Source organism: Leuresthes tenuis, unplaced genomic scaffold (genome assembly GCF_036924035.1).
Source record: "Leuresthes tenuis unplaced genomic scaffold, fLeuTen1.0.hap1 SCAF_16, whole genome shotgun sequence".
NCBI classification, from domain to species: Eukaryota; Metazoa; Chordata; class Actinopteri; order Atheriniformes; family Atherinopsidae; genus Leuresthes; species Leuresthes tenuis.
In genome coordinates, this window is record NW_027325370.1 from 11,017,382 (window position 1) to 11,041,308 (window position 23,927).

Sequence of the window (23,927 nt, forward strand, 5' to 3'; positions counted from 1 at the left end):
TTACACACACAGAATAATAAATCTCTTCAATAACAGCAGCTTTACTCAAAACTACCGTAATAAGGGTATCATTTTTTAATCATATGACACACTGTCTAACATGGATTGATGCTAGTTGTTATGGTGTCAAGGAACGAGAGAGAAGTCCAGACAGAAATGAAAGATGAACTGTTAAATTAGAAAAGAATGACAGTGCACAGAAACTGCTTGTAAGGGAGCTGGTTATCCAAATTGTGGTCTTGGAGACTGGTGTCCTGCACATTGACAAGAAAGGTGCCATTGTTGCTCCGCTGAGAGAGCCACAATCTGCGTTGCAGAAATAGTGTTGTTTCTTCGTCCTTAAAGGATGGAGTTTACATAACCTGCATAAACACATTTTTTTAGGGCTGAAAACCACAAAAGCACAAAGCATGAGAGCAGAAATGACTCCCCCGTGTCATACTTATGACATGTCACAGAATAAAAAAAGTGTTAGCAATCACTGCTCAGAATGCCTACTTTTTATTTTGAATATCTGTATTTATCTCTCACAAAATTACATTCATTTTATTCATATGAGTAACAATTCAAATGCACATTCCTTGGAGTATTATATAATTTGTGAATAACCTGATCAAAGTTGTTTTTAGTGGCTAGCTTACATTATGAACCCACTTAAGTCATTGATTAACTAGAAGTAACTTGTTTGAATTTCCTCACCCCTGCAAAAAAGTCAGATTCAACAGTACATCTCCAGTTCTACAGAGTTTGCTAATAGTTCGATTGTAGACTTCAACCTCATCCAGTCCCAAAGGTTGTTTTTACTGAAGCTTTGAGGAGGTGAGCGCTCCGAGGCTTCTACTTCATTATTCCGCTGGCAGATTTAAATCCCCAAACTATGAACAAAGGCCCTCCTCCATTGTGTCAATGTCTCTTTTGTTCACTCCAAAAATAATTATGTTAAGAGTTGACTAAAAGCCTGTTCTTTCTCCTCAGGACTGAAGCTATATGGAATAGTGTCAGTGTGGGATGGTTTCTCATTAATGGTGAGAAAATCTTTTCTACAGGGGGTGGGGGGTGGCGTAAGTGGGTCTTTGTGATTCTGGCAGGTGAGCTGAAATAGCTTGTGTAAGAGCCTTTATTAAGACACAATTAAATTCATAGAAATCTTTTAAGTGTCACATTCTATTGATTCTATCGATCTCTCATGGCACAGTTGTTGGCATATACTCCTCCATGCAGAAATTGAGTTGATACTTTAATTGGGGTTGAAATCTTGTTTTATTTGCATCATAATAGAAGGAGAAAACTTTTTTTGAAATTGAATAGCATGTGTTTCTTTATTATCCTTACAAGTGCCAACAAAATCTTAACATAATTCACATTATTGTTTTAAAGTGAAAGTGGAGGCATGAGATACAGTTGGTGGGAAAAAGTTATATGACAGGCACCTGTTTAGATTTACATTAGGTTTACATTTAGACACAGCAGAGATGTTTAATAATGTTCGGGTCCTGTGATGGTAGGGGCAAATACAAGTGTTAAAACCTTAGTGCTGTGCTTTTTGTGCCCATTTTTAACTATTTGGTTGTGTAAAACTGCACATTGTGCTTCTGGAAGATGATGCCACCACTTGTAAATGATCACCCAGAATTGATAAATATTTTAGAAGTAATGCTAAGATGCAGTACTATTAAAAGGAGCCCTACAAAATGCTTCTTTGGGCATCATCTATGCACAAATCTGTCCTGTCCTAGAAAAAAGCGTCTCATTCTTCCACTGGTTCAGGATTTATCTGTTGTGTTCTTTGCATTATTTTATGCAGCGTTCAGCAGTGAGGAGGAAAAAGAAAAAAGTTTGGCATTGGCAATTCCATGGTATCCATTTTCTTTTTGTCCAACTTCATACATTTATTCATTGAACAAAATTATTTGACACTATGTTAAATATGCTTATCCAGAAATGGATAATCTGAACAACACACGTGAAGCTACGACCACCAGCCCTGACTCGGCAAATAAGCACATTTTCTAACCAGTATTAGGATGTTAATTTATCTGCATAAAACTAGTGGTGAGCAGACTAAAAACAAACTGTAAATCATTTCATTCTCAGAAAGGGTTCATACTCATAAAAAAGGTTAAGAACCACTTCATAAAATTGTTTTTAACACTGAAGTAGTTTCCTGAGGAGTTCACCATTTTCGTGTTGTAACTAATTTGTTTGTTCACTCATTAAGTCCTCGAGTAACAAAGCATCATAGAGGAGCCCTGCAGACAAAGGCTTTTAGTGCACGAGAGTAGTAGATGCTCACATTAAACTACATCACAGCACAAGGGATTTGGTAGCAGAAGAGCCTTTTTGTGGCGAGCCGATAACCACTTATGCAGATTTAAGAGAATGTGTCAGGGGAGCATGATACAGGCAGGTGTTTTTGTTCTTAACAGGGGGTATTGGAAATGTGGATTTTTGATGGTAGTTGTTTAGAAGTACCCCGATCTACCCATTTCTTTATTTTATAGGTTGGAGTGGCTTTTATCTTTTCCATTTGCATGCAGGCACAGCATTTTGCACAGAAGCAGCTACTCGTTGACATTTTAGACAGAGAGGAAATGTATCATTATTACTAATAATAATGATAATTATAAAACTGCTGATTATCAAAAAGAAAGTCCTCAGACATAGTGATGACCAAAATTCTGAGACCACATCTCAAATATGTCATATACACATCAAGTTCATCATGCTCGGCTTCAAATCAAGCCATAACACAGAGGTTATAGGCAGATTTAATGTGTGGCTCCTGCTTTATGTAGCTTTTTGGCTAAAGTCTGCACATAACAGAGATAGACAGATGTTCCATCCAGTTACTTCAATACTCAAATCATACAAACTATACAAATTATATGATAGTATTTCCACCACTGGTCTGAAAATTTTGGACTCCTCTTGATGTAGAATGCACGGCATAAAAGAGAACAGGTGCTTGCAAAGACATGCATCATTTCTCCATGAAAAGACCATTAAACTGCTTTCTATCCATGTCATCGTCCTCCTCCAGCTCCACACACATTAGCCCCAACTCCAGGTGGTTCCCTACGTGTTTCATCTGGTAATAATTCTTGAAGGCTTGGGCCAAGCAGCAGAGTATGTTAGTCATTAATATGGCTGTCAGCAGGAGAAGTGCAAGTGCCTCTCCTTCTTCCCTCTATTCTTCCATGTAACATAACAGTATCTTTGTTTATTGTGATTGCTTATAAATAGCTTTTGATTGGAAACTAATTGCAACGTGATTTGCAGCAGTGAATGAATCCTTTCACAGAGTCACAGCGAGTGCTTTCCTGCATCCAACACCAGGAGGGTTGTTGTTGCCAAGCGGTCACAGGTGCAGGATGTGAGGCAGCAACCGAGTTTTTGGCTCGTCTCAAAGACTGCTTTCATTTCACTTCCTCAGGCAGGTGCTCTGAGGTTTCCTGTTCCTCTTGGTCAGTGAGGGATGTTTTTTGTCTTCATTCGCCAGCTAGTGTGGCCTGTTTATAAGTTTAGCCTGGGGATTCCACCTGTAAGAACGAGTGTGAGGGAGAGATATGAGCATGTAACAGGAAAGGAAAAGAGGAAACAAGAGGGAAATTTTGTCCCTGGAACATTACTCTTCCACCCCACTCTCCTGAGCATGCCTACCAGGTACAACTTGTTCATGTCACACATTTAACCAGACTGTGATATTGGATCATTAATGACACATGGCTGGATCAGATGGTGGGAAGACGGAAAAGAAAGGTGAGCACATGACAACAAGCATCAAGAGGAAAATGGCGAGCTAATGTGCTGTGAGGAAAAAAATGGAAAAGTGAGGAGGATAGAGGTGGACAGACACAGAGGGAACACAAGAAATATTGTCTTCGTTAGCTAGAGGGAATATCTGCTTGAAACAAATGTCTGGTGAACAGCTGTGCATGAGGAGGCAGGGAAGAAACAGATGCAGAGGACAGAAAATCTCTGAAAATTAGAGCTTCTCTGAATAACCACTGTGAACCATATTCTTTATCATGATGCGTGGGTGCAGTGCCAGAGAATTACAGAGAGTGTGTGGCGGTGAGATAGATGAAAAGCAAGACTCAGCCTCTAACGAAGCCAGCAGCAGAGGGAAGATTGACAGGAGGGTTCATGTGTGATTCACCTCTTTATCAACATGCAGTCAAACCATTTTAGACCACCAGCAACAGGTCTCACACTTTATATGTGAAGGAGCTTAGTATTCTAGCTTTTATGTATAAAGAAATCATGGACGGCACATGAAGTCACTACAATTCATGATGTGTTTGAATTGGAATAAGAAGCACTTTATTTATTAAATACAAGCAGCTGCCATTCGCCTCTTGGCCAGTTTTGTTGTTACTGAACTTTAATATTTCTGTCCAAAAACACAGCAATCTGTGTCACACTGTTATTATTAGTTGTTTACAGCTAAAATACTCACCTCATACTGAAAGGATTTTCTTTTGACGATTCAAAATATTAAACCCACTCATATTGATTCTTTTCCATGTGCAGACATACAAAAAAGAGAGAAGAAAACAAGGTTTTATGTATCAGGATATGATAAAATAAAAATCACCTGGTTCATATCAGATCTGAAAATGAGGTAAATACAACCTCAGATGATTAACAACACATATTACACTGTGACATTACTTCTTTAACAAAAACGTTTGAGTTTTGAAATGTTCTGTTTGCTCCACACGTTCTTGTATGCTGCTTTCCGCTCACTCCCCGCTGCTGTGGATCCATTTTGAGACACGCAGTAGTCATATCAACATAGTAAGCAGCCTCATCTGTCATTCTTAACGTGTCGTTAAAAAAAACACAAAAAACAGAGATTTCCACTGCGTAAATTCTGCATCTGCCCTGTGTTGGACTGATGACCTGTCCAGGGTGTACCCTGCCTTTCGCCCAGTGACAGCGGGTTTAGACGATGGATGGAAACTCTGCATCATGTGCTGCCTCCTGTGCTCTCTAGACTTCCGTTACCCACGCACTCCCTCTGTTGTATTTCCAGCTGGGAGTGCGCATCTCCAGCAGAAAGCCTCCTGCTGTAATGTGCTTATGTGAACAGCAACTGCAGAAAAAGACTGGATCAAATTGTCCACAGAAAATCTCTGGTGTTCATGTGTTAAAGCAGCTATTGATTTCACAATGAACTCCTCTACATATGCACATATTTTAGAGTCGAGTGTAAGGCCATCTGTCTGACAGCTAAAGCGAAGGAATCTACAACGGATTGTCTGAAAAAGAAAAAAGAATCAAGGTGTTGCAATTTTCCAGTCAAAGTCCAGACCTCAACCTGGCTGAAATGCTGTGGTGGGACCTTGAGAGAGCTGTGAATAAACCAATATCTGGAAAGCTCAATCAATTAAAGCAACATTGTGAAGAGTGGACCAGAATTCCTCCACTAAGACATGTGAGACTGATAACAAGAGCAAGTCATTGCTGCTAAAGGTGGTTGAATCAAGGTGTGTCCTTCTTTTTTGACACAGCTTCTGAAGTTTGGCTCAGTTTTTGTTAAAGAAATAATGATACGGTGTATGTGTTGTTGTTCATCTTAAGTTGTATTTACCTTATTTTAATTTTACCTGGTAAGAACCAGATGATTTTATATTTAGTTCTGATATGTAATACCTTTGAAGGAAAAGGCGTGTATTCTCCTTTTTCACATGACAGCATATGCATATACTTTGTAGGTGTATGACGTTAACTCTCAACCCCGCTCCCTAACTTTTTTCTTCTTCTTCTGCTTCTGTTATTGCTTCTATTTCTGCAGCCATGAAGTCAGACCGTAAGCGTCTCAAGGCTGAGAAAGCCGACCTTGTCAATCAGATGCAGCAGCTTTATGCCACATTGGAGAGCCGGGAGGAGCAGCTCCGTGACTTCATACGCAACTACGAGCAGCACAGAAAAGTATGGCACTCATGACCTCACATTGTGTGCAGGCACGCACAGGTGCCTGCACACAAACATCCATGCAGAGCCTCTTTTTGCGTGGCTGTGACGGTTGAATGCACAAAAATACCTTGTAGGCAAACACAATCCTTGTCCAAGCATCAACAAGGCTTGTGCAATGAAATAAGTGAATCCTTATGCTCTATGTGCATGTGTGCAGTGCACTAATCTACTCAAGTGTAAAGATGAATGGTTGCACTCTCTCTGCGTGTGACCTTTACAACTTAGAAAATTTACTCTCATCAAACAGATTAGATGGTCAGTCTTGTGCAGTGCTGGCGTGTTATATCTTGACTTGTTTAGACATGAAAAGCGTGTTGCATTGCCTGTGACATTACACATACACCGGGTTTGGAAAATTGAGGTGCCTGACAAGTAGAGGCTTTATTTCGTCCCTACTGTCGCCTGAGGAAAGAACAAAGAAAATTTGGAAACACTCGCAATCATTCAGTTTAGTTGTACTCAGTGTGAACCAATTCATCAGGATCTGTGTGTCTCCTAGGAGAGCGAGGATGCAGTGAAGGCTCTGGCAAAGGAGAAAGACCTCCTGGAGAGAGAAAAGTGGGACCTGCGACGGCAGACCAAGGAAGCTACGGAGCACACAGGGATGCTGCGCTCCCAGCTCGACCTCAAAGAGAACCGGATAAAGGAGCTGGAGGCTGAACTGGCCATGGTGAGACAGAGGGACAGGCATGGTGTGGCTTAGCAGACAGGCAGGTGGAGGCACAGCCCCTGTTGATGCTTCACCTTCTTGATTCCGAGTTTTACAGTGGCATACAAAAGTTTCACCATTAGGTTATTTTTATTAGTTTGAGTAGTGAGAAAGAGATTGGCAGAAGGCATAAAGTAAACACGATACATTTTCTGCAATATTTCTTCTTTTTTTTTCATTTGTTTTAAAGTTTCAGAATATTGAAAAAAGACAATGACCTGAAGCAAAAGTTAAGGTATACTTAATGGTCACTACTTAGTCACATTTGTGAAAGCATCTTTCAGTTGGTTTTTTTTTGGAATTTGCTCATTCTTGTATTAAAAGGCCGTAGCTCTGTGATAGTTTTGGTTGGTCTTTCAAACACTTCTCTTTTTGAGTCTATTTTTATGTATATATAGGTAAAGTAATGCACTTTTCAAAGCAAAACCTTTAGCCTGCACCTCTTAAAATACTGCATTTTTCAGTTTTGGTGTATTTAGAATAATTATACTTTTGCAGAAGCCATACTTTTTAAATATTAAACTGTTTTACAGACAGTGGGACATTTGCTTCTAGGAACTGCTGATATTTCATTGAATTTATTCTTGTCTCTACCAATGATACATACCCTGTGCCACTGACTGCAACACAAGCCCAAAGCATGACTGATCAACCTGCACTCTTAGCAGCTGAAGAGATATTCATTCATGAAATCGTCCACAGGACTTGTTTGCAAAACATCTGCTTTGTTTAGATGTTCTACTACAAAGTTCTGATTATGATTTTTTTTGTTAGAGTGAAATGTTTCTTCTGAAGATTCTTCAGTGACAATCAACTTTATTCCTTTCTTAGATCCATTCAGCTTCTAATCAACTGCTCACAGTAACAGATATGCTGACTAAATTTAGGAAACTTTTTAATACCACGATATGTTATCCATGTTTAAAATGGGGCTGTGTGCACGAAGAAGACTACAGAAATTTTAGTGGACAATTTTATGTGTCGAATCTGGTAATCAATGACAGATACAATTAATTTTTTTTCCCAAACAATAGTAGCCAATTGCAAACACTGTTTGAGTGCTGTTTCATAAGTGTAAAGCACAACCGACTGTTTAATATATGAGGTATACTACATATAATCAATACACAAAAAGCCTTTGAATGTACAGTATGGCCATTCCTAATCTTTCCAACCCCCCAGATGAGTAACTGTGTCAATCAAAGAATGGAGTTCCGGGTTTTTGAGCGGCTTATGGACAGGGACTACTCTTCTAGGGTCATGGCGGTAAGATGGGCACCCAGTTTGAAAATTTCCCCTTTCTTGTCCCCCCTGGAAATCTCTCCTACTTGTGACCTAATTGTCGTTTTGCAAAGCCCCTCCTCAGATGCACGTCTTTGACTAATCCCCATCCCAGTGATCCTAACATCAGCAGTCTCACAGATTCCCACTGTGATTGATCTGAATGTGTTTTAGATCTAATTTGATGCTGAAATGCTTGGGGAAAAGAACATCAATATTCTGACAATTAATTATCCCAAAAATTTGTGATTGTATTCCTTTTTGCATGTCAGACTGTGACTGATAATCATTTGATTGCTTATAGTTAAACGTGACTGCAGTGAAGCTGATTGCGCTGGTGATTTGCTGCCTGACCACTCTTGGCATGATAATCATATTTACACAAAAAACATATTTTAAGCATTTGTAAAACGCCAACTTGTTGTGGCTAATCAGAAAACAGACACAGAAAAAAACCTTTTACCAGTACACAATAAACACATCTCCCAAAGCTCCAGCTCCTCATTGTTGCTCCTGAAAGGCACCTAGAGCAAATGTATTCATTAAAGTTAAAGAAAGGCTTAATTGTTTCCAGTTTCTCTGTTTTTACAACCTCCAACTTCCACCCCCATGGCAACAAGCAGCGAAAACCTCCTCCAAAACTGCTGTCCCTTTCTTCTTTTCCTTTTTGTTAGCACTCCCATGTGTGTTAGCAAGAGATTTCACACAACAAAAGAAAAGCAAAAATACAGCTGCATTTTTCATGAGCCACATGAGAAGCCAGACGGCAAACACGCATATTTGTGCACACCCAGAGACTTGTAGAGTCCTGGACACATAACACATCTCAATATTTGTATGCACAACATAGTTAGCCAAAATATAAATGGTGCCAGCTCACTCAAAAATAAATGAGGTAGAATAAAGATTTTGTCACAAGTTCTTTGCCTCATGATGGAGTTTCTCTCTGACTGAATGCATATGTCTGTTTACCACTTTAAGGCCAAACAGTCACTAGCCACCCTGACAAAGGATGTGCCCAAGCGTCATTCTGTGGCCATGCCCACAGAAGCTGTCGTCAACGGCAACAACCAGGAGTGGGTGATGCAGGCTGATCTTCCCCTGACTGCTGCCATCAGACAGAGTCAGCAGACCCTGTATGTCCACCCAGGGCATCCCACTGACAGACAAGGTAGGCCAACAGGAGCACAAGTCACAGCCTCATCCTGTACATGAACTGAGCCACATGGGGTGGTTATACCATCATTTACCCTCTGCATGCTCATGTGAAGCTGCTTTTTGCACATTAAATCTTGCCATCTGCTCAGTATGATGTTGTTCCAGTTGTGTCGTGTCATGTGTTTCCTCCGTCTTTGACAATGGTGGCAGCTGAGGTTCAGTTGCATGTTAACTACTGTTTGTGTTTCAGTGAACCACTTTTTAGCTGGACCACTTTTTATAAAGGGCAAATTATATTATATATATATATATTTTTTTTTACACATCTTTGTTGCACTTTCAGCTTGTTGTACTCTGCCTTTTTAACTGAAGACTTTGCTGGCTGCTATTTCCTATTTCCTCACAGTACTTACCTCTGTACTGTAGCTGTACCGTTTGACTGACATACACCACAGGAATAGAATAGAAGAAACAGCATCTCCTGTCACAAAATCTCATCTCACATGCAGATATTTGTTTGAAATATATTCCAAAACCACATTTGAAATTCAAGTGTGTCTTTCTTGAGGAGCTAAATTAAACTAAATTGTATCTACTTGCCGATAGAAAAAAAAGACGTGTATTTTATTGTTGCAAAGCAGCCAGTTGAGTGTTGTTTACCCTCCTTAAAATGATGGGGCAATATTTTCTGATTATTTCTGACGTTCAGAGCCAGTTCAGTGTACAGCTTTGTGTTTTAGCCACATATATCTCCTGAAGTTTGAACTAAATAGACAAAAAGTAACTGAAGTATGAACTGGCACCTCCTGCCACCCTGGCATCCCTAAAAGAAAACTCCACAAAGTAGCTTTGCAGCCAGCAGAAAACAGATCCATCTGATGTTGTTTGAAAAAGCAACACCAGTTGCTGACTAACTGGGGACATCTGAAGAAAGAAGCAGACAAAGACAAAGAAAATGAGTGAATAGTCACGAAGTCCAAATTGCTATGCAATTGGTTGTACTTTATGTATCAGTCTCTCTGGTAAATGCACACATTCTCAACCTCTGGGAAGCTGTTTTCACTGTTGCTTAGCAACTGCAGCTGATTGCAAATTTTTTTTTTGCTCATTCCATTTTTTAAGCATCTTTATTTAAGAATTTCATGACATTACTGGGATGTATCAGGTTTCCCCTGTTGGCTACTTTTGGTGCCCAAAACACCCAAGACAGAAACAAGCCTTCTCTCTCTTCCCTCTCATCTTGTCTAGTGGCTGCCGTGCGGGTGAGCCCATGCCACTCACGTCAGCCCTCCATCATCTCAGACGCCTCTGCGTTGGAGGGAGATCGGTCGTCCACTCCCAGCGACATCAACTCACCACGCCATCGGACTCACTCCCTGTGCAATGTAAGAGCTGCCCACCACCGCACCCACCCAAGTAATCACCTCCGATGTAACCGCTGACTGCTCTGCTGTCTGGTGGCTGTCGTTTCCTACCACCATCGCTCTGGCTGAGTTCACGTTTGCCCCATGCCGTCTGCTGTGTGCTGTGTGCTGTGCACTCTGCAGTCGTGACTTGAATTTCTGTGAAAATTTGTGTGGTTGTTGAATAAGTGCATGCCTGGCAGCATGTCAAGTGTCACTTCCTCTTTGTGTTGTGATCTCCACTGGTCTTTATTGCTCTCTCTGCACCCCTTCACTAACTTTTCTGGTCTTGTGTCTCTGTCCCTTTGCTCATCTCTTCATTCTCCTCCTCCCTCTGATTTTCCTCTCCCTCTCTTCCTTCAGTCCCTAGAAGATCTGGAGGAGGCGAAGCGTAAGAAGAAGAAAGAGAAGATGGGGTTGGGCTCGCTGTCACGTGTCTTCACCCGGGGAAAGCAGCGCAAGTCTCTGGACCCCGGTTTGTTTGATGGTACTTCAACACCTGATTATTACATAGAGGAGGATGCAGACTGGTAGAGCACACGCGTCCGAGTGACCTACCTGAAGAGCCTTTGTGGCAATTATCAGAGGACAACACAGTGTTGAAAACGTGTGAGAGGTTGGATGTCAGTGTGTACAGATATAATAATGTGCGTGTCTGTGTAGTCTCACCTGCACGCATACCTAACGTATGTATGTGACAATGTGCGCATGCGTGTGTCGCCCATGGTCTCAAACCATGTCAGAAGCCGGAGCCGCATCTTGCTTTGCCGAAGTGTAAACCTTAACGAGCAAATTGCACCTGTATGTATGTAAAGTCCTGTAAATAGTGTGAAGAGTGTAACACGGCAACAACGTGGACATGCTCTGTATCTGCCCTCCAAAACAGCTTTGTTATTGGATCTTCTAATTGTTCCTTAGATTTTGACTTTTTGTTTTCACTCAACTGGAAACTTGAAGGACTGCTGTACTTGTAAATAACAACAGTTGTTGTGCACTTTTTGCGTGTAAATGTCTCCATGTCCCGAATGCCTTTTGTTATTTTTGACATGTGCTCCCCTTCCCTCACAATCGTCCTGCTTGGTCCAACCCTCCCCTTCCACACTGCCTTGATGAGAACAGTTTCCTGTCGGCAACATGCAGACTCCTAAAATCCACCACCTGATCGGTTGTCTGTTAACACATTCCTTAACATGTCTCAAACCTGTGCAGAGGTACTCATTGACGTTTAGCCAGAGACTTGAAAGAAGCTGTTGAGCGTGGAATCAACCTTCTACGCAGAGCAGTTTGTCCCACAGCATCGTGAAGCCAAACAGGAAATGCAAGAAATGTGTTTTCTATCTGTTCAGGATAGAAGGTGCATATGTAATATGTCACATGCATGCACGTAGTCCCAGTCCCCAGCTGCATGCTGAGCAAAACCTACTGAAGAGAAATGTCTTTTGTTGTCAAGAAGGTGATTTAAAAAAAGAGAGGTCAGTTACAGATTTCCTGTTTATTCATAATTTTCTTCATTCTGAATGAAGTTATAAGTTTTCCAACTTGACCCTCAGTTATTGTTGCTTTCATTAAAGTGTAAGAGCTTAACATACCAGACTAAACACAGTCTAGCTTTAATCTGCACCTGCAAGGCAAAATGTTCATGCAAAAATACATTTAGAAAAATTGAAGGTCAGCACAGTCGCCAAGAAAACCCAGCTCTACAATTTGAATCTTTGAGTAATTATTCTACTTATTCAGGACATATTTGCCATTTTCTTTCAGTAGGATCTTGCAGTTGCTTGTAGCTATCATTATATTAATACTCTCAAAAACTGCTGGGGCTAGGATTATACAGGGAAAGTTTAAAAGTAGATATTAAACTGATGGTCAAGCCGTTTCCAGGGCACTGGAATTAAGGCCAATTTAAATGATAACCAGAATCTCAATTAGGAGGAGCAGACATTAAACAGAATACTATAACATTAGGGAGCGTCACCTCTGAAGGTTAATAATCAGGATTTAAGAACGCTAATCAAGAAAATTCTTACCTTCTTCAATGACCCCGTGAACTCACCAGAAATTCTTATGCTGAGTTCAAGTCACTGCTGAAAAAAAAGCAATTAACTTTGTGCCAAAGGTTAATAGCATTTCTTCAGGCAAAAGAATGTCTACAGGCACTGGATTCTTTTCATTCTTTTTACTGGATTGAGTTGGAGTCTGCAATGCCCCTCCAGGAAATCTTTTCTCTTCCTGATATTAAACTAACACTGGGTATTCATCGGCCTCACCTGAAAAACTATAGAGTGCCAGATTACATTGGAGCTGTTTTTAACAACAGCATTTGTCAGGAGTATCCATGTACGCAGTGAGGAGATTATCTTTTAACTCTTAGCTCAGCCTACATTTGGGCTCACAGATATTAGATTTCGAGGAGAATCACAAAGGAAATTCAAAGATAAGTCATTGTGTTTTCAACTGTATGCATAGGAACTACAGCTTATCCAGTTTGTTTCATCAAACATTCAATGACATGTATGAAAACATAGGCTATCTTTATTTTTTCATCTAACCAACTTTTAAGTGCTGATGGGGAAACAACATATCAAAAGAAACGCATTGTATCATTTCACATTTTGAGCCAGTTCTTTTATTATTTTTTTTCTTTTAGTTTTCCGAAAACATTTTACTTTTTGTAAATGAGATTACATTACAGAAATCAAATGAATATTATTATTATTATTATTATTATTATTGTTATTAAAGAGTTTTATTTAAAGTCAAATATGTAGGCCTCAGTGGAGGATTCTGGAGCCCTGAGATGTGTAGAAGTGGTTAGTAGCAACTTTTCAAGGCATGGCAACAAAGTAACATTCAAATGAACTAAATGAGAAAATAAGATTATTTTAAAATAAAATAAATCATAAGATTTTCCACGTGGCTGTCCTCTCTTTCCCTGTGTTAATGTTTGTGTTGTGTAATTGTTCATTTGTGGTGTTTTGGCTCTAATCTTGATTTTTTTTTTAACATATGCATAACTTCCTTCAGCACTGCAAGTCCATTTGTGAAAGGATTGCATTCTCCAAATGGCCTCCTTTTCTTTCTTTCCCAATCTGAACTCCTCATTCATGGCAGAAAGTGTCTCTGTATTTTGTACTAAAAAAAAAAAGAAAACTAGAGGGAAAATGAGGCCATTTCAGATAGTTGAGATAGAGCTCGTATGTCAGTACATGCTGGTAATAATAGTCTGTAGTGATGTGACCACTAACCTGTAACACTGACCTGTCTTGTCAAACCTTCATCGAACTTTCAACACAGTGGAGTGACCCAAGAAGCAACCAGTCACACTCAGCAGGTCCAGGATGCACAAGTTCTGGTTGCTTCAAGAAAGAGTTGTTCTGGGTTGCAAACTGTGTTGGTAGATGCCTTCTAACACAAACATCCCAAACTGACCTCGGAGTTAAGCACTTCTTCAAGTTGAATTTAGTTCAAATGAAAACTGTCTGCAAACAACTGAGTGGTGCCTTTAAGAGCAAGTTCTTTTTACCCTTATGTTCTCTTCTTTAACTCTGATGTTGTCCAGCTACGGCAGCTGGCATAGAACCAACAGTTGCATTTATCAAATATTTTCACAACGATGCCAACAGTTTTGTGGGTAAAGAAATAATTCAACATTTAGGAAGCATTAATGTGATTAGCTAGTTTTGCACAGACAGGAAGAGGATGGAGTGAAGTCTTGCATGTAACAAACATTTGAGGAGTATTGATCTTCTCATTTAATATTATATGCTCTTTTAATCTGGAACCAAATCTATAAACAGACCTTATGCATTTTCATATTTTATTCATCAGAATATGGAACCAACCTTTAAACCAATCTCAATCTTTTATCTGATCTATTTAAACCAGCGACCAGACTCTTTGTTTGATAAATTCAGACATTTTTAGGATCACAACATCAGAAGTGCTGCTATTTCTTGAGCAATAAGGTCCATCACACTAGCTAGGGAAGTGCATGATCAAGTATTGATGGTTTAAACGAAACAGTCCTTTTTGTCACATATAAAGTGGAGCATACAAAAGAAAACAATCTAACATCTTAAAAACAAAACACATCTCAGTCTATGGGTGTGTTGAGGACACAGAAGAGTGCTTGAAAGTGTGTTAACCCATCAGAACTTTCAGTATTTAAAGATAACCAAATTAAGAAAAGAGTAAAAAATTGGTCATTTAATAACTGAGGAGATTTAACAAATATTATATATCTATGTGACTAGAGTATGTGAACTTCAACAGTTAGCCTTCCATTTGAAAGTGAAATTAAAATGAGGTTTCAGTGTGAGTAGCTGCCCTCTTTTATTTAAAGAGCGGGGATCTATCAAAGCAAATGGTGCAAACAAAGAAACTGAAAAAAAAATATTCTCATCAGGCTAGAAAAGTTTACAAAGTCACATCTAAAGAGTTTGAACTCTATCAGTTCACAGTGCTGGAAACTGTGTGCAAGGGCAGGAGTTCCTGCACCATTGTTACTCTTCCTAGGATTGGCTGACCAACACAGATCACTCCAAGAAGAACACGTTGTATAATTTTCTGTGTGGTCTCAAAGAAAGCCAATATAACTTCTAAGCTGTTAAAGGCCTTTCTCAGATTGTGTAATGTTAATGTTCATGAATCCGCTTTAAGTAGAACACTGAAAACTGTGGCTGCGAGGGGCAAACCACCTTTCTCCAAAAATAACCTTGCTGCTTCTCTGCAGTTTGATAAAAAAAAAAAAAACACTCGGACAAGCCAGAGTGCTGCTGGAAAAATGTTCAGCAGAAAGATACCACCAAAACAGATCTTTGTGGGGAAGATAAGATTACGGAACCTTATCCCTGCTGTGAAACATGGTGGTGGTACTATCATGCTTTGGGCCTCTTCTGTAATATCAGGGCTAGGGTGACTGACTGTTATTTATCAAGCAATCAATTCTGGATGAAACCACTGAATTCTACGAATTCTCTAAATGTAAAGGGAAGAGCTATAACTAGTGTGGAAATCTCGTGATGTTTCAAAAAATATTTGTGTGAAAACATATAACTTTGATGTTGTGGAGGAGGCATAACTTGTATATGAACACAAGTGCATTTCTGGCCAAAGATATAGCATTACATAAATTGCTCTCAGGGGGCATTTGTACTATGAGTTTATGCATTGCTCTTAGGAGGACGCATAAAAGCATCCAGCTTAAGATGAATCATTGAAGGCAGGTTTTGATAATCTGTTTATTTGGATCCAACAACTGTCCGGTTGTGAATCTCTCTGTGAATAAACACTCTAGTATAGTGAAGCCTGCCAAAATACAGGATTCCACTTGCTCTATGAAGATGAGACAGAGACACAGAGGAAACAAAGAACCTGTTGATTCTGGTTTTGTTGCTGTTGTTCTGTGTCTTTGTTAAATGCTCCAAGCAAAATTTCTAAGGGAATGATTCAGACAGAGAGCATCATTCATCATGACGTCTTTATTTTTCTACTGAAATAACAAAATGGATGCCAGGAGTGCAAACACGAAAAAGGACAAAGACTGTGCACTGTCCATTATCACTGAGGTCTAAGATGGATGCTTTTATCCAAGGCTCATTAGCTTCCCAGCATCCTTACAGTTTTAGCCTTGATGGCTCATGCTCGGTTATAGGGTAAGCCAAGAAGCACAGCTTTGTTTTGTGGTGATTTTCAAAAGTATTAGAAAAATCAGATGACTATCAAGTGTTGCAGTACAGACAGGACTGAGTGTACTTTATTCAGCATGCCACAAATCAACACATTATGCTAAACTAACTGCAGAGTCAAAAGCTGTTACAAGGTTGCCACCTGCTGGTAGCAACAGGGAAGTGCTGATGTAAGTGCTCTTGGCCTAATTACCTCACCAGACATGATTTATATAGAAAAACTACTTAGTGTCATAACAGGTAAGCTTGCCCAAACTAAGAGGAATGTTGTTGTGGACATTAGCCTCTCAGAACGATATTTACAAGAGATTATTATATTGTGAGGTAGAGGCGATAATATCGCATGAAAATATCCAATTTTTACTAATTGCAGCTGTTGCTGCAGGCTAATGTAGACAAATGAGTCATTCAAGAACTCAAACAGCTGCCACTCTAATGGACTTTTTAATTGAACTTTTATATAATAGTTGTATTTCTGTTTTCAGCATTATTAATGGTAAACACATTCTTTTTGTCACGCATCCAAAAGCTTGTTTCCCCCGCTATCAACCTAATTTTTGCTGCAGTATACTGATGTTGATTTTTATCATCACTCACTATACCCACTGCCACCTCTGCCTTCACTCACAACCTCAACTGCATCACCCATAAATCTACCCATCCACTCACCCTCCCAGACTCAGAAAGCCTCTCCAGCCCCACCCGCCTCAGCCTTTCAGACGGGTCAGAAGACCAGCTGGATCGCCTCCAGCAGGTCGAGTTGGCCAGGATGACATCCATGTCTCAGTGGAGGGCTGGCACTGTGCAGGCCTGGCTTGAGGTTGTCATGGCGATGCCCATGTACATCCGCACATGCTCAGAGAATGTCAAGAGTGGCAAGGTAAGGTAAAACCGCTGATATTAAGGCAAAATGCCGTGAAATAATCAGCATTTGTTTACATTATTCTACCATCAAGTGGATTTGAGTTGATTTTAGTCCACTGTGACATTTTGCAGGTTTTACTGGGATTAACGGATGAGGACCTGGAGCTGGGTTTAGGTGTCAGCAGTTTAATGCATCGCAGAAAACTCCGCTTGGCCATTGAAGATTACAGAGAAGCTGAAAACGGCAAAGGGTGAGGAAGACACAGAGGATTCTTTTAGGTTAGATTATTAACTGGCATGATGGTGCGAGAGGGCCATCTGTTGGTAATTTGAAGTAATAACTTCTACACGATGTGTGGCAGAATCATATCTCAGGTTACAGTTTTTACATAAAGTGACAAATCCATCTTTTAAAGTTAGTGTCTTAGAAAAATCATTGTTGACCATTTCACAATTGCTAAATGTTTCCTCCTATCAAACTGAATATTTTCCTCATAAATATCTACTTAAATGATAATATATTGATCTTCTCAATGTTTCCTGTCACCATTGAATAGGTTTTAAGATCAATACACCAAAATCAGAGTGAGAAATTATTTTTCTGACTCATCCCTTATGAGTAACCATGCTATCATTTTGGTTTTATGTCTAAGTTCTAAAAAATGAAGAACAGCGTCCCTGTCCACCTCTGAGTGCTTTGTTGTGATTTCTTTATATCTACATCATGTTAAAGAAATTATCTTCCTGAAAGTTATGGCAAATCTGTTGATTTGTGGTTGCAACTTAGCATTATATTCACTACCCATTGATTTAAATGTTATCCTCTTGATTTGTCAATTAGTTGTGGAATGGGGACTAATTATGGTCATAAATTCCACTTTCAAATCAAAAAGGTTTTTCAGACAAAAAGCCCAAAAGATATAGAGAATAGATTTCAGGCTTTTCTATCAAAGAAGGAAATTTGGTTTGCTAAAACCTGTTGTGTTAGGGAAATGTTTGGTTTAACTGTCTTACCAAAATGAATGCAAACTTTTTGTCATCTGTCTAATTGATAAAGTCACAAATCAGTTCAGCTCTCCAATATTTCCTTGCTTCAGCTGCAGTCCCATTAACATTCATCTACTTAGATGGATAAGGAATTGGAAGTATATGCAACAAGAAGATTGCTTTCAGCTCTTAGTGGCATTTGTGTTAGCTAGATACGATAATCCCAATTCCAACCAAGTAGGAAAAGATGCGAAATGTAAATAAAAATATACAATGAATTGATTTGCTCAGAAATCTTCAAAAACCAAGTCTACAAATCGTGAAACAAATTCAGAATAATTTTCCTTAAAGTAAAAGAACATTAATGACTTTTAATGTTTCATCATCTATGGTAGATAATAAGTACATAAGTTCATCAAAAGGTTGTGAAAATTTGGAGACATCTCTGTGCACAAGGAACACAGCCAAAAATTGGATGCCTGTGATCTCCAGGCCCTCAGGCAGCACTGCTAAGATTCTGCTCTTGGAAACCCCTGCATGGGCCTAGAAAAAATCATCGTCTTTAGCACAAATCATTCTGACATCCACAAAAATGCAGGTTAAAGCTCTATCATGCAAAGAAGAAGCCATATGTAATTCAGCAAAACAAATTCTAAGCCGCATACTGAATCTATAACAACTAAGTGGCTTCATGGCCTGCCCAGGTGCTTGGATTGTAAATCTGAACTAAATTAAATGTCGGCCCATTCACTGGTGCGAGCAGAAAAGTAATCTGACCATCAGAGACAGTTCTCCTATTACATCTCGAGAGCAAGAATGCTTATGTGAAAATTAATTGCAAGTCATTCAATAGATTTTTAGATATGTCAACGTAGCCTACATCAATATAGATTCTGGTTTAGTCATTTAGCAGATACTTTTACCCAAAGCGATTTACAAGTGAAGAACAACATCCACGCTTCAGTACAGAACTCAGAAAGCCTCCCTAATGATAAAGAACTAAATCGATTTGAAGGAAAGAAATCAAATAAAACAGGTGAAGAAATGCAAAATAAGTACAAGTTCGAACTGGAGGCACTCTCGGAAGAGACAATTCTTTCAGAAAATTTTTGAACAGAAGGATATCTCTATTCTGATAGCATTCTATTGAGCCACAAATAAGAACAGCCTGGAATATGATTTCCTTGTGTTTAGGGTTGGTAATGTCAGATGCAACAACTTAGAGGAGTGCAGTGATCAAGAAGATGCATCTGCCTATATGGGTGAATTTAGATATCTGGTACAGATTCAGAAGTCACTTTGTAGCCAAGCAGACTGGTGGTTAATTCGGGCAGCCATGGATAGCCAGTGGAACTCGGTGAGTTGCTGAGTGACATCTACCATTTTGTTTAGGAGTATTTAACCATCTGCAGGGATTTTACTGCACTAAGAACCACTAAAAGAGAAATGCAGCACTTGAGGCGAGAAACAACAATGGCTCCCTCTGTACCAGAAGTTGGGTGGCACACATAATCATTTATAGCCTGATTTTCATTATGTTGGGAAGTGCAAAGAAACCTGACAGAGAGATAAACATGGTTGGGGAAATAGACAAATAGGCTGTTTTAATGCTGACATTGTGCTGTATAGACTAATTCATGTGCATAAGTCAGAAGGACAAACTCAGATTCATTCCTAGACTATGGAGTTAAGTGATGGGAATGATAGGTGCAGTTGGGTATTGTCTGTCTAGCAGTAATATGACAAGCCATACAAGCATAGAGAAGAAGAAGAAGAATAAGGTGAGTTTTGTTGGCCAGTGTACTACAGAGCCATTATATTAGATGACTGAAAACTTACTTTGTGACTTAGAACAACTTTCGATAATAAGAATTATCATGCTGTCTGTCTGCAGACTGTCCAAGGCTGCAGATATGGACCACCACTGGGTGGCCAAGGCCTGGTTAAGTGATATTGGCTTACCTCAGTATTCCCAGGCCTTTCACACACATTTGGTGGATGGACGCATGTTGAGCTCCCTGACACGTCGAGACCTGGAACGTCACCTTAACATCACCAAGAAGTTCCATCAGGTCAGCCTACTTTTGGGCATCGAACTGCTACAGTTACTTAATTTTGACAAAGAGGTGAGTGAGAAAAGCTCCAACGATGAATTTACTTGTGCTTAAGGCAAATACAGGCGCATCAAGTGTTTGTTAAAATGATTTTCAGGCACTGCAGGCTCAACGGATACAATGCGAATACCAGAATGTGGATCCACTGATATGGACCTCTCATCGGGTCATGAAATGGATCAGAGATATCGACCTTAAGGTAGGACAGAGCCATAGTGCTCTTTAAACAGTCAGTTAAGAAAAGAAAACACTCACAGAGCTGAGTTAAACATTCCAATAAAGAAAGACCATTTAGAGGTAAGGAACAATATATACCGATGTCCACAAGGTTGGGAATTTTGGTAATTAGTTACTGATGAACAACCTAGCAGAGGAGTGTCTTTTATTTATGGTTTGATAGCATAGGAAAGGAGGATCAAATGAAGAGAATGGAGCAGTAGGAATAGGCCAGACAGAGGAATAAAGCATACATGAGAAAAAAGATTTTCCTCATTGAACTTGTCAAAAGCTTTGTTATCGTGGAGATTAATAGAGGTATTTATGCTTAATCATTGCTCCCTATCTCACAGAGGGAGATACCAAGCTCTCTATCTCTGCAGAGATAGGTGCCTTTGTTGCTTTACAGTCAACTGTTACGGGTTGATTGCAATTCCTGTTAGATTACAACCTTTGTGTTGATGCTGTAATATCAATATTCCCAGTCACACTGACGTTGTTCACAGATAAGAGTCTTGGACTGATATACCACTCATAGCCACGGGAGGTTTCAATCCACACTGATACCAAGAAAAATTATTATATTAATTAATTATAGAGCATATAGTCTGTCACTTCGTCAATCTGTGTTTCCAGGAATTTGCTGACAGTCTCCTAAACAGTGGAGTTCACGGAGCTGTTATGGTGCTTGACCCCACTTTCAACACTGACACCATGGCATCAGCTCTGGGGATCCCCAGCAACAAACACATGGTTCGCAGACACCTTGCTGAGGAGATGAAAACACTAATTGGCCCAGCCAGGTAAGATGAGATGTTCGAGAGCTGTACAAAAGAAGCCAGCTTTTTATTTATCCTAGGTGTAAAGTGTTGTCTTTCTGAGCAACCCCCTTGATGAGCTGGAGCAAATATTTGATACGTGCTTCTCTGTTGATGTTGTATGAAGGTATATTCTAGTATCTTTTATAGGCTTCTTGTTGCAATCTTTAACACGCTGTTATTCCCCATAGAGCGGATGCCAAACAGGATTATGAGCGTTTAGGCCTGGGAACTCCACCAACTCTGCTTCGCCAAAACTCCCTGGGAAGACCGCCCAGCGCTAACAGTCGACACACTGATGAAGAAGGCTCGCTGAGAAGGAGGGCTGTCAAGGTGCAAAATTAATTCAATTCTAGAAACTGAGGTTTTTCCCTCAATTAAAATTATACATACATATGAATACAAAGAATAGTTCTTCAAATAATTGTTAAATGTCATCAAATTAAGTGCAATGATAAACATTTTTACGAGTAACACAAAGTAAACGGGAAGAAATGGCTTTCACTGTGTGCATTTGCAGTAAATTAAAGTATTTCTTTATAGCCTCCAACAGGGTTCAGCCCCAAAAACCGCAGTGGGCGAGACCTGAGTTGCCATAGAAGCTATGGCTCCCTGCCTCGGGAAGTCCGAGACCAGACTCCTCCCAGAGCCGAGGGAAGCCCAATCCATGGTTACACCAGCATCGAGGTCACCAATGTGTGATGTCATTACTGCTGAAACTATAGCAGAGACGTGTCATCCACGTCATTTTTCTGAGCCGTTACGGGACATGTTGCACTTTGTAAAAGAGACAGGATTATTTTCCTGTTTCCTGGCTTGAGTATACTGTGAAGATTTAGTTTTTTGGTGTTTTTTGACAGTAAATTCCCCTCCCCAACGCCAGAATGAAGAGACGAAGGACTCAAGCTAAATGATTATTTTTGTATTCTTTGTGTGTGAACCAGGATGCAGCTTGCTGATTAGTTTTTTGTTGACTTGTTGCCATGGACAGACAGACTGTTCCTCTTCTATGGGAAATGAGACTCAAACAAAAAAACAAACTCTTTGTATTATACAGGGTACTTGATGAGAAAATTAAGAAAAAAGTTTCGTATCTGTGTAAAATGCTGTTGTTTCATTGGATTCTTCTGTTTGTGATGCCTTGTCACTGTGGCTGAGGACAAAAAAAGACACTTGAACAGACTGAACAGTTCATGTTTGTTAGTCCTTTTTCATCTTGCGCATTTACAATGTTGTGTCTGAACAAATGTAACACCTCTGGTGTTTTATACAGTGCAGTAAAAATGAAGTATTTGAGCAATGGCAACAAAAGAAGTTGTTGCTGAAAGGAAAACGGATGTAAGTTTGCAGATATGAAGGAATGAAATTAACACGATATATATAAAAGATATTATTGCACCCATCAATAAAACTACATTTGAAAAGAATAAGAATATCTATCATTATCTGAGATAACTACAGAAAGAAGCTACTGAAATAAATTCCACTGAAATCATGACTAACTTCTCCTACATTAGACACTGATAATAACCTATGAATGAGGAGGTTTGTGAAATACATGGTCAGAAAAAACAATTAGAGTCCCAACAATGCTCAAAGATCTGATACATGATATGAGGCATAAAAAAGACGGAAATTATGTGAAAGAGGTTTCCTGCAATTCCAACTTTGCCGAGAATTATCAGAAAATTATCAGAAAAAAAAGTTTTTTCAGGAGTTGAAAGAAGCCAGACCAGAAGGAAGATGGGACTTGAATTTAGACAGCCAAGTAGTGCAAGATCAGATAAAACTTGACCAGTTATTTATCCATAGCAAAGAAAAAAGAAAGAAAACATTAAACACTCAACAACCATCCAAAAAAAGAAGAAAACGAAGTGGTTACGCTCAAGAATTCTATGAATTAGTTAAACTCTGACAGAGTGAGAAGAGAGGAAATTAGCGTAATGAGCACATTAAAGGTTTTGGTGTGAAAGAAACAATGCTTCTTTTTCACCTCATTAGCATAAGAAAAAGTTTGCGGATCATTGCCTCCATGGTAATGCAAATCATGGGCCACTGTGTGTGTTAATACTTGTGCACTTGACTGATGTCTTGACAGTATTTTGGTGAGTCAGTTCACTTATCGCCTCACCTCTCCGCTGCTTTATTGGACAAGTCATGACTTAGATCATCACGCAATTCAGCGTGGCGCAACTTCTCCCTCTTACTCACAGTGACTCGACTATATGTCGACACAGCTTTAGCTACAGCTGCTTGACCTCACTGAAAAGCTGTTTCATGAACCACCTGTAGGATCGGGATTCTCCTTTGACTCTGAACTGTTAGGTGTATGGCAATGGAAGAGGGAAGCTCCACTTTGGAAATGAACTGAACTACTAGTTTTGGGGGGAATGTAGGAGCACGATCACACAGCAGCCATAAAACAAAGGTCAACAGCTACATGGCAATTGATATGGATGAGCGTAAAAACATGTACATGTAAATCAAGCTTGTGCTTCACCGTCATGTTTTTCCTTTGTGGCTGCCAACAAATTTGATTACAGACTAGCAGTGATATGGAATCAATCCAAATTACCAGATATAATCATGGCTTGTTCACAGTGCTTCTCGTCTATCGTCCTCTGCTCCATGTGTGTTTATACGTGTGTGTGGTATAACAGGGCATTCAGGCAAAAGCTAAAGAGGAAGACAGCTTCCTCAGAGCCCAC

At 39.6% G+C, this 23,927-nt stretch overlaps 2 protein-coding genes across 5 annotated transcripts in view; both read left to right on the forward strand.

Annotated features, from left to right (window-relative positions):
- LOC140272459 (kazrin-like) overlaps positions 1–13,449 on the forward strand; it is a 158,034-nt gene extending 144,585 nt beyond the window's left edge. For 2 of the 4 annotated variants that reach the window (XM_072367924.1, XM_072367925.1), the window contains 6 exons: positions 5,801–5,937; positions 6,482–6,652; positions 7,874–7,957; positions 8,954–9,143; positions 10,379–10,515; positions 10,897–13,449. In XM_072367924.1, the coding sequence (XP_072224025.1) occupies positions 5,801–5,937; positions 6,482–6,652; positions 7,874–7,957; positions 8,954–9,143; positions 10,379–10,515; positions 10,897–11,067 (890 nt within the window). In that variant the 3' untranslated portion in view covers positions 11,068–13,449. The remainder of the gene's footprint in view (positions 1–5,800; positions 5,938–6,481; positions 6,653–7,873; positions 7,958–8,953; positions 9,144–10,378; positions 10,516–10,896) is intronic. The other 2 variants (XM_072367926.1, XM_072367927.1) reach the window with 2 other exon arrangements.
- Positions 13,450–13,524: 75 nt separating this feature from the next.
- On the forward strand, positions 13,525–22,615 carry kazna (kazrin, periplakin interacting protein a). The gene is made up of 7 exons (XM_072367928.1): positions 13,525–17,100; positions 17,217–17,335; positions 19,966–20,197; positions 20,283–20,384; positions 21,038–21,204; positions 21,411–21,552; positions 21,763–22,615. Exons 1-7 carry the CDS (start codon positions 16,990–16,992, stop codon positions 21,919–21,921), a joined length of 1,032 nt encoding a protein of 343 aa, XP_072224029.1. The 5' UTR covers positions 13,525–16,989; the 3' UTR covers positions 21,922–22,615.
- Positions 22,616–23,927: the final 1,312 nt, after the last annotated feature.

What these genes read in the sequence shown, in the direction of transcription:
- kazna (XM_072367928.1), top strand. Translation starts at nt 16,990, where the DNA reads ATGACATCCATGTCTCAGTGGAGGGCTGGCACTGTGCAGGCCTGGCTT. An exon ending in TCAGAGATATCGACCTTAAG is followed by an intron (nt 20,385 to 21,037) that starts GTAGGACAGAGC and finishes CTGTGTTTCCAG; the next exon opens with GAATTTGCTGACAGTCTCCT. An exon ending in ACACTAATTGGCCCAGCCAG is followed by an intron (nt 21,205 to 21,410) that starts GTAAGATGAGAT and finishes TATTCCCCATAG; the next exon opens with AGCGGATGCCAAACAGGATT.